This window comes from Eleutherodactylus coqui, chromosome 8 (genome assembly GCF_035609145.1).
Source record: "Eleutherodactylus coqui strain aEleCoq1 chromosome 8, aEleCoq1.hap1, whole genome shotgun sequence".
Taxonomy (NCBI): domain Eukaryota; kingdom Metazoa; phylum Chordata; class Amphibia; order Anura; family Eleutherodactylidae; genus Eleutherodactylus; species Eleutherodactylus coqui.
Genome location: NC_089844.1, coordinates 75,387,206 through 75,407,254, shown reverse-complemented (window position 1 = coordinate 75,407,254; position 20,049 = coordinate 75,387,206). Strand labels below are relative to the sequence as shown.

The window sequence follows — 20,049 nt, the reverse complement described above, 5'->3', positions numbered from 1 at the left end:
TTTAAGTCCTCAATCACTTTCATTAAAAGAACCGCAGCTAAAGAGGAGGAACAGTTAGCGCAACAATGCCAACAACTAGAAAAAGAATTCATAGCCCGTCCCTCAAATGATAAAAGAGATAAATGGCTACAGGTAGGTAGAGAGTATCTGATGCATCTAAAAGAGAAGGCTCAGAGGAGGCTGTTTTTCACCCGCCAGTCCTTTTTCGAACTAGGTAATCAGTCTAGTAAACTGTTAGCATATATGGCTCGACAGGAGACTACTTCTCCGGCTATACTAAGGGTCAAATCAACCGAGGACACAGTACTCACAGACCCCCAAGATATACTAGGAAGGTTTCAACAATTCTACCAAGACCTATACCAGTCTCAGATTAATTATACCCCAGCAGAGCTAGAGAACTACCTAACCAGCATAGCATTTCCAATAATACAAGAAGCACATAGATCCTTACTAGATGGCCCTATTACAGTGGAAGATATACAGGAGGCAATGGAGGGCATGGCAAAAAATAAGACCCCGGGTACAGATGGCATACCAGTGGAAGTTTATCTTCAGTACAGAGAGGAAATAACACCACAACTACTCTCATTATATGAGGATATATTTGAGAAAGGACGTCTTCCAGAGTCGATGTTAGAGGCTAACATAGTCCTCATACTAAAACCTGAAAAGAACCCGGAGGAGTGTGGGTCGTACAGACCTATCTCCCTCTTAAATACAGACTATAAAATCCTCGCCAAGGTATTGGCTCTCAGGCTGAACCAAGCAATTAAGGATATTGTACACCCGGACCAATCCGGATTTATTCCGGGAATGTCTACGTCCGATAATATCAGAAGAACGCAGGTAATTACGCAGGTGGGACGGAGGTGGAGAAAAGGATGGGCCCTGGCCTCACTGGATGCCGCCAAGGCATTTGACTCAGTGGAGTGGCCATATTTGATGGAAGTTCTGCGGAAATTTGGGTTCGGGGAGCCGTTCATCAGGTGGGTCTCCATCTTATATACTGCACCGACGGCGAGAGTAGTGGCAAACGGCTTGGTCTCCACCTCCTTCCCACTTCACAGGGGAACCCGACAGGGTTGCCCACTCTCCCCCCTTCTATTTGCGATCGCTATAGAACCCCTAGCACTAAAAATTCGGCAACACGCACTATACAGGGGGATCCAGATCGGCCCCAGAGAAGACAAGATAGGATTGTATGCGGACGATATAATACTCTACATGTCGGAACCCCAGGACACCCTGCCCCTGGCCGTCTCCCAGATAGACGAATTCGGGAATTTCTCAGGCCTACGTATCAACTGGCAGAAGTCTACCCTTATGCCGCTGAGAGAGGAGGACTGGGGGGTGGGAGAGGTATACCATAACCTGCAAATTGTCCCCCAATTCAAATACCTGGGAGTCTACATTACCAGGGACCACACCCAAAGTTTTAATCTAAACATTGCACCCCTAATAACAACCCTGCAACTAAAATTAAAAGCTTGGAGCTCCCTGCCACTATCTGTAGCAGGGAGAATAAATCTTATTAAAATGATAATTCTCCCCAAATACCTATACCGGCTAGAGCATGCAGAAATAACTGTACCACAAAAATTCTTTAAAACCACCAACTCATTAATAACATCGTTCGTGTGGGGAAAGGCTAGAGCCAAGCTCCGTATGGAAACTCTACAGAGGCCTAAAGAGCTAGCGGGGATGGCGCTGCCGGACTTCAAAATATACTACCTGGCAGGGCAGATCCGATATATACGTCACTGGTTGTCGGGCGCCCCTCTCCCGAACTCCGAGCACCACTTGATGTGCTTCCTCTCGGAGGCATCCCTTTGGATCATTTTGGAAAAACCAGGGCTGTTGACGAAACCAATGCTACCCATTCACAGGCTCGCGATAAGCGTGTGGAGGACATGTAGGAAACTGACGGGGCAGGAGGACACCCCCCTGGAAACCCCCTTATGGAACAATAGAGCGTTGCCGCATTTGTTGAACCTCCCAGACAAACAATTTTGGCTAAATCTGGGAATCACTACATTGGAACACCTATACATTGACGGAACACTAGTCTCCTTTGAGCAATTGCAGCAGATATACCAGGTACCTAGAACAGGATTTTTTAGATATCTGCAACTCAGACATGCATTGACTGCGCAATTCCCAGAACCCAGAAGACCCTTCTCCACATATCCATTAATAGGTATACTGCGCACACAGGGCCCTAGGGGCTTAATCTCAAAGCTATATACACATTTGTTATACTCTAAGATCCCTGGTACACAAATGGTGGTAATGGAGAAATGGAGGGAACTTATACCAACACTGACTGATGAGGACTGGGAGACCGCAATGGCCACCTACACCAGGGTCTCGCCAGCCGCGAACAATAAGCTGACTCAGTTATATATCTTACATCAGTGCTATCTAACACCAACTAGACTCCATAAAATGAACAGATCAGTGTCCAGTCAGTGCCACCGATGCAGCGCTACAAGCGCAAACTTCAACCACCTAATATGGGGATGTCCAAGGGTATACGCGTATTGGGAAGAGGTCACAGAGTTCCTGACCCAACTGATGGGAATACCAGTACCGCTGGATCCAGCAATGTGTCTGCTAGGGATCATAGATGAGGAGCAATGGCAACATTATGATAAAATATTCCTCACTAAAGCATTATTTTATGCCCGCAAAGTCATAGCGCTGAGATGGATGGACAGGCGCCCTCCGACAGCTACAAAATGGCAGAGTATTATCAATACCATTCTACCATACGAGAAAATAGTCTACAAAAACAGGAAACACCCTGAAAAGTTCGACAAGGTGTGGGGGATTTGGTGCGGGACAACAAACACAAACTTCACGCAAGAAATGTTCCAAAATTTATTAAGACAGAATACACCCAGACTTGGCAGGTAAAATGAGCAATAATGCTACGAATATTACAGACGTATGTACTGAGAAAAGCTGAGTAATTGTAGAAGAAATGTAACACACTTGAGTGCTGAATACTGTTACCAAAGAATTCTCTGTTGCATGTAAAGTTTAATCACTTGTTAGTGTATGTAAATGCACACTGTTTGAGAAACTGCTTATCCATGTAATGTAAAATACATGCTGTTCAATAAAACGAGTTTAAAAAAAAAATGTATTCATTCAAAACAGATCAAAAAGCTGATGTGAGAGAGCTCTTAGTTTGCTTTAATATGTGCAGTTGATCAAAAGATTTAATCTGATATTTGAAGTCACAAAGATTTTTCCCCCCTTTCCAAATTGACAATTAACCCTAAGGCCTCCCTCACACTGACATTTTTGTACAGTGTTTAGTGCTGCCTTTTCAACGCTGCACTAAACTCTGTACAGCGCTCCTATTCATTTCAGTGGGGCTGTTCTCGCAAGCGTAAAAAGGCAGCGTCTTCAACAGTGATGCATGTTCATTCTTGGGCTATTGTCAACCCTGCGTCGACCATTGAAAAGAATGGGTAGCAGTTTTAGCACTGCTGAAGCATGGCACATGTTGTTGCCACGTTTTTGGCAGCGCTGAACGCACGCGTTAGCTGTACTACGTAAAAATGAAAGGAATACTCTAACTAGCTAGCACCGTCAGGGTCCCTCCAGCTGTTCTCCGGAGCTCCGGGCAGGCTGTCGGGCACTTGTCAAGCTAACAGAGCATCTATTGCTAGTGACGAGGATTGAAATCCCCACCACCCAGCAAGAGATTGCTCTGATTGGTTCAATGATAGCATTCAATTAATAACTGTGATTGGTGCATCCAGCGCTGGCTGTGATTGGCTGAGCCTGCTGACATTCAGGGGGCTCAGCCAATTAAAGCGATCTCTTGCTGGAGGCAGTGTCTTCAAACCCCGTCACTAGCAAAAGATCCTCTGTCGGTGATGACGAGTGCCAGGAGCTCCAGGAGTGCCAGCTAGGTGACTATTGATTTTTTTTTCAGCATCCTTGCCTTCATTTTTAGCTGTGCTGAAAACGCAGCCAAAACGTTGTAAAAAATGCGTGCCAGCGCTGCTGACACTGCAGTAAACGCAGCGTTGAAAAACGCTGCATTTCTGCAAACGCCTGTGTGAGGGAGATCACAGGGACTTTATTTTGTCTTCCTCTTGAACAAAAAAGGGTGACAATAGCAGGGTGAATCTCATATGCTTACTAGAGATGAGCGAGTATACTCGCTAAGGCAGATTACTCGAGCGAGTAGTGCCTTAGCCGAGTATCTGCCCGCTTGTCTCTAAAGAGAGATACCTCTCTCCCCCCCCCCCCCCCCGCTCCCTGCCACAACTCACCTGTCACCCGCGCCGGCCCCCAAATCTTTAGAGACGAGCTGGGAGATACTCGGCTAAGGCACTACTCGCTTGAGTAATGTGCCTTAGCGAGTATACTCGCTCATCTCTAATGCTTACTGATTATGTAACTGTTCATTACTTGGTGCCTCAGGTCCCTAGAAACAAAGTAATAAGAATGTAACATCTTTGTGGTAAAAGCAGAGCATTCATAAATACATGTTTTCCGAGCCTTGAAATATAACTATCGCTACAGTTAAAAGTGGCTTACATACTTTGAGACTTTTCTAGTTCACCTGTTTTAGCCAGTGATGTATAGAAATGGAGACAAGATATGTGCTCTGTATCTGACGCTCCCATATTTAGTATGAATTCTTTTATTCATTGTAAGAGATGCCAGAAAGCAAGGCTCCAGTGCCATAAGTAAGGTAGACTTGGCATAGAGTTGGAAAAGTGCCTGCTGTCTAGTTCTTTACTTTATCCACAGTGTGTAACATGAACACTGAGTTGGCAATGTTACGATAGAAAAAAGGGATCTAATGAAATAACTAGATAAACCTACAAGTATGAAAATCATGCATGATATCCAACACTTTGATCCCATTAAAGGGGTTGTCCCGCGCCGAAACGGGTGTTTTGTTTTTTTTAATAGCCCCCCCGTTCGGCGCGAGACAAAACCGATGCAGGGGTTTAAAAAAAAAAACCACACAGTACTTACCCGAATCCCCGCGCTCCGGTGACTTCTTACTTACCTTGCGAAGATGGCCGCCGGGATCTTCACCCACGGTGGACCGCAGGTCTTCTCCCATGGTGCACCGTGGGCTCTGTGCGTTCCATTGCCGATTCCAGCCTCCTGATTGGCTGGAATCGGCACGCGTGACGGGGCGGAGCTACAAGGAGCCACTCTCCGGCACGAGCGGCCCCATTCAGAAGGGAGAAGACCGGACTGCGCAAGCGCGTCTAATCGGGAGATTAGACGCTGAAATTAGACGGCACCATGGAGACGAGGACGCCAGCAACGGAACAGGTAAGTGAATAACTTCTGTATGGCTCATATTTAATGCACGATGTATATTACAAAGTGCATTAATATGGCCATACAGAAGTGTATACCCCCACTTGCTTTCGCGGGACAACCCCTTTAATGAAGTCAAGGAGGTCCAGACTATTAAAAAACTTCACCTAAAAAGAAATAACCAATGGATTGAATGGTCTCATCAAAAAACGTATGTCTTCCCAAAATTATAGACACTGTTGGTAAGGAGAATGTGTGGTTTGTTTTTTTTTAGTAGGGGATCTAATAAAACAAGATATTTTTACACACTATCTTTTTTTTTTATTGAATGATCTGCTCGTTATATAAATTTTCCTCTATATGTGCTGGTCGATTCAGATCCATCACTTACTTGCATTTAATTTGTCACAAATTATACTTAGTGCCATTTATAGTGATTCCGTATTAAGCATAACATTATTTGCCCAAATTAATTTTAATAGGTTTTAATGAATCGGGCATATTTATGATAACCGCACATCTGCATATCATTAGCATAATATTTTCTGTAATCTCTGTTTAGCACTATGTTTATTTTACCATGGCATTAACCTCTGCTGGTCTCGCTTCATTTTCTGGGGTTAGAACATTGAGCAGCCTAACAAACCTCTTGAAATTGTTGTTTGCAGACCTTCACAGGATGGCGATGAATTCATAGATATTTTATGTACCTTTTTTAAGAAAAGGAAAAGTACAACTGATAACAAAGGTTTTAGTAGATCTGATTAGAAGCTGTTTTTATTACCTTGATGAAATGTGTGGCGCCTTGTATCATGAAAACATGGCAAAAAGGTTTACTATTTCCTATTAATCTGTGCTGCATGTTCACCAATGTTTGAATTCTTTAACTTAAGCCCTGCCTAGAAAATTTTCTAGAAATCTTCCTTTTCATGCAAATCAAATTTAACTCCACCCCATTTTTGACAAATATGCTGTCCCGCACTACAAAAAATAGAAGCATCTTTGTAGTTTAACCTCATCATTACGTTATATGTGCATAATGAAAAGTTCTGCTACTTTTACATTTAGTTTGTGTTCCAGTTGTTCATTATTTTTAAGATAATTTCTTGCCCATTATTGAATGGAAACAATGGGGTAAATTTACTAATACTGATTAATAGTTGCACACAACAATTATCGCTTAAAATTTGCTCAAAAGCCATCTTTTGAGCAATAATCGTTGTGTGTAAATGCTCCCATCTTTCACTCTTTGGCTGAACGATGATTTTTAGGTGAGCATAAAAGCCATCATTCAGCTAGAGAGAAGATAACACAGGCCTCATGCTGTGTTTGTTGTCCGTGGTGCTGTATTCTCCATGGGAGCACTGATTACATAGTATTCAGTTTGCAGCCCCTTGGCAGAGAACAGACCACCTGCTGTTCTATGCATACAGGTCCTGGAGGCCCATTTACATGCAAATGAAGGTGATAAGCTGCTAACAGACACTAGTGTCCTTTAGCAGTTTATACAAAATAGTCACTGAAAACCTATGTAACGATTATTATTGTGTGTAAATGGGCCTTTGAACCAGACAGTCTTAAAATGTGCGAGGTTATCACAGTAACCCATGTTGAATAATCTGGTGCATTTTTAGACTGTCTAATCTAAATGTTGACTTAGTTTCATGAGAGACTTTGTAAAAAGTTTTGGTGCATTTTTAGTGCAAAAAGTCACATCAAGGCCACACTCCCTTTTCATGAAAACATCCTATTTTGGGACTTGGAAGACTTTAAGTGTAGAAACCTGTCCTGACCCAATCCTTCATGTATATAATATTTTTTTAATCTTTAAAACACATCTTTTCTGATGTATTTATGACTAGGAACCCATTTTAGACCCAGGCTACACAGCAAGTTAAAATAACATGCAATAGTTGTTATTCCATATGCAGAAATGCGTTTTAAGGAAATTACAATTAGACCCCACTCACAGCTTAGTATTTGAAAGCCAAAGTCAGAAGTGAGTTCAGAATGGGAAGAGGTGCAAATTCTTCCATTATACTTCTTCTCTGTAGGCTCCATTCCATTATTTTATGTAACAAATACTGATGCAAAATACTGACCAAATGTTTTCACCTGAATTGTACCTTTTTGTTAAAAATCCATATATGGAAAATTTTACATATTATTGTAAATAATTATAATATATAGAAGACTGAGATGTCCTTGTGAATTGCAAATTCACTCATTGCATAGTCCTAGCATAAATATGGCAGAATGTAGATACATAATGTGGATAGTACAGTGATTAAAGGGGTTGTCCACTTGTAAATTACTGATGACCTATCGTAAGAGTAAGATATTAATTGTAGATCTACAAGGGTCTGTGACCCAGGACCCCCCAGTGATCTGCTTTTCCCTGGGCCAGTGCACTCATGCACTGAGCTGATTTCTTCAGGAAGCAGACAGCTCCATTCCCACTGCAATGGCCAGGTTTGGAAATACAACAAAGATCCCACTTACTTCAAAGGGAACTTTAAGTAATACCAAGTTTGGCCACTGCAGTTGGATCAGATCTGTCCGCTTTCTACAGAAATGAGCTCAGTGCATGAGCGCACTGGCCAGGTGATCAGCTGATTGGCAGGGCTTTTGGGCAGTAGTCCCCCCACCAATCTATTATTGATGGCCTACCCTAAAGATAGACCATCACTAGTTTACAACTGGACAATCCCTTTAATACTTTTTCCATGCGCACTGGAGTAACAGGTATAAATCCAACCAAGGGAAACATCTGCATGGAGTTTGCATGTTTGCATGGCTTTCCTCGAGGTACACCAGTCCTTCTACACTCAATATACGAATAAGTTAATTCTCATTATGGACAGGGACTGATGTGAGTTATGACAATCTCCATACAGCGTTGCAAAATATGTTAGTGCTATATAAGCAACAGGAAATAAATAAAGGTTGACATCTGTGATAAAGCTGACAGCGACAATAATATGAATGTGTCTTGGCAGCAACGTTGTTTTCCTTAGTTTCCAACAGTTGATTGAAAGCAGACATCCAGCAGTCTCATTCATCCTGAACCATACAATTAATATCCACATATGCAGAAAAGTTCTATATAGCATGCAAGAAAATAAAACACATGGTACATGAGAAAAGTGTCATGGCTAGCTAACCATGGGAAATAATTTCCACACCTACCGATTCCTTAGACATGCACATGGATGCTGAAAGATGCTGTTCCGGCTTCAAATAATGGAGACACATGGGATTGATAATGCTCATCTAGGTGTTTCCATTATTTTGATTAACCCCTGTACATAATGAAGGAAAACCCAATGCTCACCTCCTTTGATTAGGCTTAGTTCTGCCTAAAGATGAGCGAACTTTTCAAAAGTTTGCTTCAGCTGGTTCACCGAATTTCACAAAAAAAGTTTGGTTTGGTCTGAAATTGTTTTCAACACTATGAGTCCTGAGACAGTTGTTGTGGTTTAATGGATGTAGCTTAGTGGTTAGCATTGTTGCCTTGCAGTGTTGGGGTCCTAGGTTAAAATATGACCAAGAACAGCAGCTGAATTGAATGTATATGTTCTCTTTGTTTCTTCTTCTTGCTCTCCTTCTGCTCATCCTCCAAAGAAGGCAGAAGCATGGTGGCTCAGTGGTTAGCACTGTTGCCTTGCAGCCCTAGGTTCAAATCTGACCACAGACAACATCAGCATGGAGTTTTCCAATTGTATGCAGATATTGTCCCTGGTCAGATTTGAACCTAGCACCTCAACACTGTAAGGCAACAATGAGCTACTTCCCTTGAAAAAGGACCACCACTGTCGAATATTAGTTTTAGGTGTATTTATGAACTTCCGTTTTGGCAGAAACAAACCATCCAAGGTTCTGGGTCTCTACATATTGTACACCTATTTATGTATGTGGGTTTCTCAGCTTAGTTACATTTTTAGTATTGTATTTGCTGAACAATATGATATATCTTTCCTGAATGCTGCTCTCTGTCCTACATTGAGCTTTATAATAAAACGGTATGCAGTAAGTGAATGAGTTCCTCCTAGTGACTGCTCTAGACAACTAGAATGTTGTCATTTATCTTTGTCTGTAGAGTGGATTTAGAACTCTGTATCAGAAAAAGTAAACTCCTACTGCACTAAAAATGTATTAAGAAATCAATTTGAACAATCTGTTGTTTATAAAAGTTGTCTCTCTCTTTGCTTCAAATTGATGTTTTGCTATATTCAACTCTAAATAAAGCATCACACAATTAGTACAATATTGAATTTTTTACAATTTAGTAAATTGCCGAAATTAGAGCTTAATGTTACCTATTTGAAAAATTGTAAAATAGAAATATTTGCTACATATTGAGAGTCCTATCTATGTTGTAACACAAATCTCCAATGTAGAATTTATATATTCATTTTTTTGTTTTTATTCATTCTATAGCCAGATTGCCAAGGAGAACAATTTTACAGTCTGCCCTCAATTTATTGGTCATGGAATTGGTTCTTATTTTCATGGGCATCCTGAAATTTGGCATCATGGTAAGTAATGTATATACAGTCGTTGAGAGAAACTGTTAAAGTGACCCTTCGATCCTGGACAAACAAAGTTGGCAGTACCGCTTCACTGACTACCTGATGTACACTGTATATTAGTATGCATCGGTAGTCTAAGACACTGCACGCTGCTCTGACTGGTCACTGCTGCTCACGTGGGTAGCACTGGCCAATCAGAGAGGCATGTAGTGTCTTAGACTAATGATGCACACTAATACACAGTGTGCATCAGATAGTTAGAAGAAGCAGTGCAGCCATCTTTGTCCAGGATCGGAATGTTGCTTTAATAAGGATCTATAATGTCACAACTGAGTTGAATAGTATTAAAATTGTCATACTACATAGCCAATCAAGATGGTCTGATTATATATATTGTAGAAAGAAATCCTCACAGATACTCATTAGTGAGAAAATGACCAGTTGTTTTAAATCGAGTTTTTATTTTAAGCATATATATATATATATATTTTTTTTTTTTTTACATTTTGGTGATTTTTGTTGATCATTTTCCATGTCACTGTGTATTAAAGAAAATTCTTGCAGCTTTAACTCTGGCCACTAAACTTAATAATCTGAGAGTTTCTGTTTTGTAGACAGAAATTTTTGAGCAGCCATTTCATTATCATCACAGGCTGGATTACTATGAATCGTAAACACGTGCGTATATATAGATAACACAAGATCCACAATTGGTAATGGTCAAAGCTTACCTCCTAATCCTCCTTGAACAGGTCACAGAGCATGCTCACTGCATTCTTCCTTCGAAGTCAATGAACATCCCGAGACTACATGTTTCTATGGTCCATGAGGCTGCTGGACAGAACAGGAAGTCTCAGCCTGCTATTACACTTAGTGACCAGAGTAAAAACTACAGAATAGTAGGATTTTTTTTAAATATACATAATGACTAGAAAATGTAAAAAACATCAAGAATCAAGAATATGCTTAGGGCTGCCTGTCCACATACGATGATAAATCGCCCACGGACCACACTCTGTAGAGCTTTCCTTAGCGTTGCTATGGAAAGCGCAGTGCCGGCGTCCACGAGCAGAGAATCATGGTGATTTTCCGCTCGCGGGATTTAAATCGCGGCATGCTGCTATTGCCGCAATTCTCCGCGGTGAGCCTTCTCACCTCAGAGAACTGTCAGCGCTCCCCCCTCCTCCCCTGCGGCGGAATATTGCTAGCGATATACCGCCTCAGCCTAACATAAAAATGTAATTTAAACAATGTGTCGGTTTTGGAAGTATTCTCTGACCAGGCTGTTCGTTTGTTAGCTCCAACATAGGAGAGGCATAACTTCCTCCTTGAAGGTTCTGTAGTACTGAGGCTACTATCACTATTATAGGGTGGGGGGGACATCTGAAAAGGAGAATAAGTATTTTGTGTATCCTTTGCACAGCACATGTCCCTGTCCTGCTGTTAGATTATTCAAAAGTAGATCTCATACTGAAAAAGTTTAGCCAGCTTTTTAAATTCCTCTCGCCAGTCTGATGGCATGAGAACACTTTTCCCATGATGCACCTGTACAACATAGTGTCAGAAGCCATAAAACCATTCAGACATTCGAGTGCAGGAATGTATGGAATTCTGGCTTGGGCCCAAGACAAAATACTCTCTGCAAACATTCACTGGAGAAGTTTAACATGTAATTCAAGCTACTATTTTAAGGTGCTTTTCCCCTTTAAGTGTTTGAAAGAAAATGTGTATTGTGCTACCTCTTCCATTCACCTTCTCCATGCTTAACAATGGCAACATTGTACAAATGACAACGCCACATGTCTCTCTTAGATATTTGGGTTGGCAGCGAGAAGCCAGAAATTCTTTTAAGTTTTATAATTGTTGAAAATGTAAGTGCAATGTAGGAAGAATATGAAATAGGTAATGCACTCCGAATTCTGGTCTATGCATGCAGAACTCCAAGGTATAGTTCAATGTGTTTTAGGTGATTGTTTAAATCGACTGATCCCTTCTATTAGTGCAATTGACTCAGAATATCATTGTTAGAGTTACAGGTTTTCATTACCTCTTATATATATATATTCATTGCTGCCAACTTTCTATTCACGTCTGCGTTAATTGTAAAATTCCCCTCCTCTCATTCAAGGCTTAATATCCTTCTGCCAGCACTTATTGCTCTAATCTCTTACTGTACACTTGTGTTATCTCCAGCATTCGCTTTGCTCTGCCACTTTGCTATAATTCTCCTACATGACTGGGATCTTTTAATTATGGCTTCTTATGCTCTAGTATTTTTCTGCAGTTTGTTCATCGGACTAGTTCAGTGACTGGTGGGATGGAGGCATCAAAGAAAGAATAGTGCAGTACTCAAAGCTTCTACATTTACTCTGTTGGGCACAATGGTGGAAAGTCATTTTAAGGGTCCATCTCCTTGTTGCTTTCAGTCATTGATGATCTTTCAAAATCTATAATTAAAAGTTTGTCACCTTGCAAATAGTCTTCATATAAAATGTACTATTTTGTGTATACAGCTCCCATGCAAATCAGGTTGATCTGCTGATTCTCCATGGTAACAGACTACAAATAAGTCCTATGTAGTATGATTCTACAATCATGTATAAACATCATAGAGAATCCTATAATCATCCCTCTATTTCCAGACTTCAGCCAAATGGATTTTCCAACAGAAATCATGGAATGTACATCCATGTCATTGTGAGAGAGAGGTTAGGGTATTGGGAAAAGGGAGGAACATGCCACTGCACAGAGAACGCTCACTGAGCTCGGAACATGCATGATCACAGAGAACACTCAGCGAGCTCTGTACATGCATCATCACAGAGAACACTCACCGAGCTCGGAACATGCATGATCACAGAGAACACTCAGCGAGCTCGGAACATGCAGCATCACAGAGAACACTCACCGAGCTCGGAACATGCAGCATCACCGAGAACACTCACCGAGCTCGGAACATGCAGCATCACAAAGAACACTTATTGAGCTCTGAACATGCAGCATCACCGAGAACACTCACCGAGCTCTGAACATGCAGCATCACCGAGAACACTCACTGAGCTCAGAACAGGCATCATCACAGAGAACACTCACTGAGCTCGGAACATGCATTATCACAAAGAACACTCACCGAGCTCAGAACAGGCATCATCACAGAGAATACTCATTGAGCTCTGAACATGCAGCATCACAGAGAACGCTCACAGAACTCTGAACATGCAACATCATAGAGCACGCTCCCCGAGCTCTGAACATGCAGCATCACAGAAAACACTCACTGAGCTCTGAACATGCAGCACCACAGAAGACACTCCCCTAGCTCTGAAAATGCAGTATCACAGAAAACATTCACTGAGCTCTGAACATGCAGGATCATAGAAAACACTCCCCGAGCTTTGAACATGCAGCATCCCAGAAACCGCTCACTAAGCTCTGAAAATGCAGCATCATAGAAAATGCTCACCGAGCTCTGAACATGCAGCATCCCAGAAAATGCTCACCGAGTTCTGAACATGCAGCATCACAGAAAACGCTCACTGAGCTCTGAAAATGCAGCATCATAGAAAATGCTCACTGAGCTCTGAACATGTAGCATCACAGAAATCGCTCACCGAGCTCTGAACATGCAGCTTCAGAAAGAACGCTTACTGAGCTCTGAACATGCAGTTCACAGAGAACACTGACTGAACTCTGAACATGCAGCATCACAGAAAGCACTCACCGAGCTCTGAACATGCAGCATTACAGTGAACATTCACTGAGCTCTGAACATGCAGCTTCACAAGCAGGCTTGTAAGGGAAAGCAGATTTTAAAAATAAAAGAATCATTACAAAAATCAACAAGCCGTATAGTGCACATACCCTTCAAACACTGAGTAACTTATGAGGCCACTGCTCCATTTGCTTTTTTTATATTGTGACACAGATACAGCTATATCCTCACATTAGCACAAGAAGAGGCAGTTACTGCCTTCCACAAAATCAACACCTTCGTGCCCTGCAGCTCGAATCCGTTTATCTTTATTCTTTAAATTTGTGGAAATCCTGGAAGAGAAAGTGAAGAAGACAAAACCTTAGTACAAAAAATGCTCAAGGCCAAAGAAAATGTAAATGAGAAATAAATAGTATTTCCAAGTCAATAGTTCAGTTTGAGTATGGTTCACCAGGGTGCAACTCTTTGCAGACTACAGCATAGATTAGGGCTAACAGAACCTTTTGGGTATACTGTATAAAGTGCTCTAGTACTTCAAAAGATCAACTGCGTCCTTCATGAAGAAGATCTAGCCACATCTATGATTCTCATGGAAAACAATACTAGCACAAGTCCTTTTACTTCGTCTGCTTATCGATTCCATGCAAACATGGCATATTATTGTAAATATGCATTGCTTTTAATATGCATTCGGTTACAGTACAGTTCAGAGAATATATAAGTATGTTAAGAGTCCGTCAGACCATCAGCCTGTTACCAGAAGGCCCTATGAAGTGTCTAAAGTACTAAACGAAGGCACATAATAAAAACTTAGTGATCTGTGAATAACTGCTTGTTAACTGCCACCAAGTAGCTATGAGATATATATATATATATATATATATATATATATATACATACACACATATAACACGTATACACTATATATGTGTATATTTACTTGCCTTTTGTATTTTAGAGGCTTTTTCTCTACTGCATATCTTATCAATTGTGGCGCCAAATTGTTGTTCTTACCACTACACCTTTTATTTTAATAGTGGTATCTGATGTATGCTAATACCTTATCCTACCAAAAGTATTTGGGCACATGTCCTAAGCCATGCTATATGAGATGCATACCCTTGGAGGTTTCAGCCATAGCTTGGACAGTGAACTGCACACTATTGCATGTACGGGTTATGTCTCTGTACACAAGCTGTCCATCACAAAGCACAGTGCATTGGCCTCTCTAAAGTGGTACAAGGAGCGTTGTCATAGGATAACTGAGCAATGGAAGAGTGTCTTTTGGAATGACAATTTACACTACTCTATTTTCAAATCAGATGGATGTACCTGAGTGGGGAGGAATCTGGGAAATGCTTATTTTCTGAGTGTGTTGTGCTAACAGTTAAGTATGGTAGAGGTTCAGTCTTAGGTGAGATGGTCTTAGTCCTTCAGCTCTAATGGCAAGAACCATAAAAACGCAAGTGTTCCTTGACATTCTAAACAATAATGTGCAGCAGAGGTTGCATTATGGTCTGGGGATGTTTTATGTAGCATGGTCTCAGTCCATGATTGTTGTGGCAAGAGCCATGAACATGAAGGTGTACCATGGCATTCTAAACAATAATGTGCTGCCAACAATGTAGCAATAATCTGGGAATGGTCAAGAATACTTCATGCAAGAAAACACGCCTTGTCACAAATCCAATGCTGTTTTATGTTGATTTGAGGACATTGATGTCCCACGATTGGACTGGCCTACAGAGAGTCCCGACCTGAACCCTATTGAACATCTTGGGGACAAACTGGAACATTGGGTCAGGAAATATGAACAGTGTGCATCTTTTTTGAGAAAACTAGCCGGATGTTTCCATGCTCAATGGGGGGGAAGTACACTTCAGTGTGTATCAGAGGTTGGCAGAAAGTGTGCCACAGAGAGTATCTAATGTCATTAGGGCCAAGGGAACCCCACTAAATATTTACATATGTAAATAAATACTACTTTTGATTCTTGCTCAGGTGCCCAATTACTTTTACCGGGATAGCATACACTGGTTTCAGTTCACAAATGCACACAAGTAAGCCCTGAGCCCGATCAATAGCATTGTTCTATTGGTATAATGCAGGGGTCATCATTGTGAAAGGGATTGCCTCATCACAAACACCTTTTCCTGACTCCGAGACCCTTAAAACTTTTTTCCTTTTGGGAAACATTACCAGCTATGCATTTGCCCTGCATTAGCTGCAGATATTGCTTGTATTACAATGAATGCAGAGGGACACAGTAGCTCTGTCAGAGCAAGAGTTTCCGCTTGTTACTGGCTCATAGATTGGGGTCCTGAGCAGGCATCGCCCATCTGTGACATTGATATGCCAACATACTAATGGCCTGCCCTTTACTGATGCTATATTACAAAGATACTGTAGTCTACTATATTAACATATATCGCTACATGTCTATTAGTAAGGTGGATGACAGGAAACAGTTTTTATTTATATAAGGAAAACTATCTTGTTTATATACTTAAGTTAACTGATGGACGAGAATTATTTGGGAATTTGATATTTTTCTACTAAAAGCAGTTATAACCATTTACGTTAAAAGCTTGCTAAAACATGTGGATTTTGGTTTCCATTATGTGTCATTATGTAACTAAAGCCATGGATATTTATATAAAATAAGAGAATAACACTGATTTGTGCTCATCTCTATGTACCAGTATGGTCTGGTTCTTCGTGGCATCTTGAACGACATGCTATAATGAAGATGAGGTCATGGAAATTAAATAGTGATGACATGTACGGTGAATTGATCAGTGGGAAGAGCGTGATATGCATCTCAATTACAGTGCTTGTGAGTTCTTCTTAATTTAATAATGGTGAATATTATAGACTGTAGACCTATGTTGAAGGATTGGAGGTCTTATGTCTCTTCAAGTGATCTGCCATTATTTATAGACATCTCAAGAGGTATGGTCCAGTATCCATGAAGAAATGTTCAAATTGTGGCCTCTTCTAATTCTTTATAAAGCTTTCTAGGGGTTTAGTAATTATATTTGGTTACCAATGCAATATGTGTATACATTGACTAAAAGAACACCATTGTCATCGATCTGGTTGATTTGGAATGATAGAAGTTAAAATCCATAATCTACCACAGATTTAGCAGGAAGGTCTTATGGATGCACACACTTTCTCTTGGTGTCAGGTAAGATGACCACAAAGAGTTTTTAACGTGAATGGTGTTGCAGGAAGCTTCTGCCCTAAGCCGTGGTTAGTGCCAACATTAAGAGGCGTCGACCTGACTACATAGGCCATCATGACTTCATATTGAGCCTCTGATAATATAGCAAAATAAAACCACCACTGATCAGAAATTCGTTAGCTGAGGGTATATGCACTCTCTTTGATAGACGAATGATCAGGCTAAAAGTAGAGATTATTTAGCATGTTTCACTTGCAGCACTGATCTCAGGCCGGTTCAGCAACCCTTCTTCTCCTAAATAATATTTTAAGTAAAGATTTACCTCTAGACATCTGGCATATCAACATTGTACAGAAACGCATACTTCAGCACTCATACACATTTAATACTCTATGCAAAGAAAAAATAAAAATCTAGCACCTAGAAGTTGTCGTTTGACTGCAAAACTGCAACTTGCAGTTACATCTCAGGCAGATATGCAAATCATTAGAGCGGTGGTGTGATTAGATAAACAGTCTTGCCACTTAAAGCCCTGAAAGTGGTTTTGCCTTTGGCCGAAAAAGTGTCTCTCAGTGGCTACTTGTATGTAGTGGACCTCTTTTCCCACTTGTATAAAGCTTGTTGACCACAAACATGTCTCTATAATGCAATCAAAGAGATTTCTCCCAGTTAACAAAGTTTGAGAGGGATGGTACAGATGGTACAGATGGGTGAATGGAGTGCATAACAAAACATGAAGGCGGCCGCTGCTCTACCAATTCCCATTCAACAAAAAACTAAGTTAGCACTTCCATCAAATAAATTAAATGTGAAGGTGCATGGAAGTCATGACTGCGTCAAATAAAGTAATGGAAACATGTGCCTCAAATTAAATATCTGAATAAAATTGCACAACTGTTTATACTAACCTCATAAAAATGCAAGGTTCTTGACAGACATGGCAGATGGGCCCACATGTTTTGATCAAAACGCGCTGCAAGAACTTTGCACTTTTATGCAGTTTTTAAACAGTTGTGCAATTTTATTTCGATATGAAAACTGTATAAGTGCTGATAGTGTTTGTTACACTATTTGTCACAGCCATGGATTACACGCACCTTCACATTTAATTTATTTGGTGGAAATGTTGACTTAGTTTTTTTTGTTGCATATCAAGAAGATTGGTGAGAGTTTGTGCTTTAAGGCCCCCATTGATCTCTAAAATTAAATGTCCCCTTAATTTTCTCTCTTTGAATCCTTGAGTCTGTTATCAGAGTTTCCCCAATTATTTTAATGAGAATGTAATGCACGCCCCCCTCTTCTGCACACATCTCAATAATCATAGCAATGTCATTGATGGAAAGCGTGATGGACAGGTTGTGGATGCAGCATGCTCAGCCCACATTTACCCTTGGACCTACTCTTTGGGAAAATATGTAAAACTGTTCCCTAGATATGACTTGATAACATAAACTTGGGTTTGAGAAATTAAGCCTGTATTCAAGTGTGCTAATCCATTCTTAGAGAACAGTGACACAAGGTTCAAAGTGGTGCTCATAAGAATCACATAAATGAAACGTGCCTGCTGTCCACTCGCATAACTTGGCATCTGTGAAAAAATAGTTTCTATATAAAGCAGCAAGCAATGCGAGGCAGAGTTATAGCAAGGTTGTGATTATACAAAACTTTGAAACAATACAGATGTTTTACAGTAGCAAGAGTTTATGTAGCAAATTTGCATTGTAGAAACAATTTGATACACACAGGCATGCGAAGAAGGCGAGTTATAGGAACATTTTGACTCAATATGCACAGAGTACCTGTTGACCACCTCAAATAGAACAAATTACACCTCTGAAACATTTAGTGCACCATTACCCATTGGTTTTTTAAAGGGTTTTTCTAATCACAGGCAGCCCTTTTAGTATGAGAGCCATGGCATCAATCAGCTGATCACTGCAGATCTGGCTCCTGAAATGCCTGTCAAGCAGCTGCTCACATAATATATTGATGGTCTAGGTCCACCAGAGCAAGAGCAACATCCTAATAAAAGGCACATACAACCCCAATTTCAAAAAAGTTGTGACGCTGTGTAAAATGTAAATAAATGTAACGAAAAGAAGAACCCAATGATTTTTGAAATCTCATATAAGCATATTTTAACTCTTTCCAATCCAATTTGTATCCTGGTTTTCCTAGGGGCTTACTCTTTTTCTGCCATTATACAATGGCGCTATACGCTGGTTAAAGCCAGTACTGCATGAGGTGACACGTTGGATAGGCTCCGACAGCAGGGAGCCTGGCAATATATAGTACGAGAAACCTGACGGAAGTCTTCCTGCATTGGGACAGCCTTAAATCATAATGTGTTCAGGGGTTAGACAGTGGATTGGAAAGGGTTAATCATGATACAACATAGAACAAATAACTGAAGTTGAAAGTGAAACATTTTTCCATTTCACTTTAAAACATTAATTCATTTAGAAATTGATGGCTGTAGCACATCTCACAAATGTTGGGATAGGGCCATGTCTACCGTTGTGTAGCCTTACCTCTTCTTTTACAACAACCTGTAAACGTCTGGGAAGCAGAGCAGTTGCTGGAGTTTTTGGACAGGATTGTTGTCCCATTCTTGTCTGATCTTGGATTCTAGCTGCTCATCAGTCCAGGGTGGTCTTTGCCAAAAAATGTTGTTTTCTATTGGTAGAAGGTCTGGACCACAGGCCGGTCAGTTCAGCACTTGGCTGGACCTCTGTTTCTCCTAAGCCACACTGTTGTGATGGATGCAGTATGTGGTTTACATTGTTTTGCTGAAATATACAAGAAAGAGAAAGATATCTGGATGGGAGGATATGTTCTAAAACCTCTGTATACGGCTCAGCATTGATAGTGCCTTTCAAGATGTGTAAGCTGCACATCCTATAGGCTTTTGAACTGTGCACTGGTAACAAGTTGGATGGTCCCTCTCTTCTTCAATCCGCAGGACACTGTGGTTTCCAAAAATAATTTCAAATTTGGATTCATCTGACCACAGATCAGTTTTTCATTTTGCGTCCATCAATTTTAAATGATGCTGGCGTTTGTGGAGTTTGTTGATATATGGCTTCTCTTTGCATGATATGGCTTTACTTACATTTGTGGATTGCATGGCGAACTGTGTTCACAGGTAATGATTTCTGGAATATTCCTGAAAGCATGCAGTGATTTTGCATTACAGAATAATCCCTTTTTCTTCTGCAGTGCTGTGTGAGAGCCTATAGATCTCCAGTATCCAATATTGTCTGCCCGTCTTGTCCTTTATGCACATGAATTTCCCCAAATTCTCTGAATAT

General features: G+C 40.7%; 1 protein-coding gene and 1 long non-coding RNA gene across 4 annotated transcripts in view; one reads left to right on the top strand and one right to left on the bottom strand.

Annotated features, from left to right (window-relative positions):
• Positions 1–20,049, top strand: part of METAP1D (methionyl aminopeptidase type 1D, mitochondrial) — a 188,394-nt gene that overhangs the window by 154,908 nt on the left and 13,437 nt on the right. For all 3 annotated transcript variants that reach the window (XM_066575853.1, XM_066575855.1, XM_066575852.1), the window contains one exon: positions 9,748–9,845. In XM_066575853.1, the coding sequence (XP_066431950.1) occupies positions 9,748–9,845 (98 nt within the window). The remainder of the gene's footprint in view (positions 1–9,747; positions 9,846–20,049) is intronic.
• Positions 13,742–20,049, bottom strand: part of LOC136576521 (uncharacterized) — a 32,600-nt gene continuing 26,292 nt past the window's right edge. The window contains exon 3 of the long non-coding RNA XR_010786383.1: positions 13,742–13,883. This is a non-coding gene — a long non-coding RNA (uncharacterized lncRNA). The remainder of the gene's footprint in view (positions 13,884–20,049) is intronic.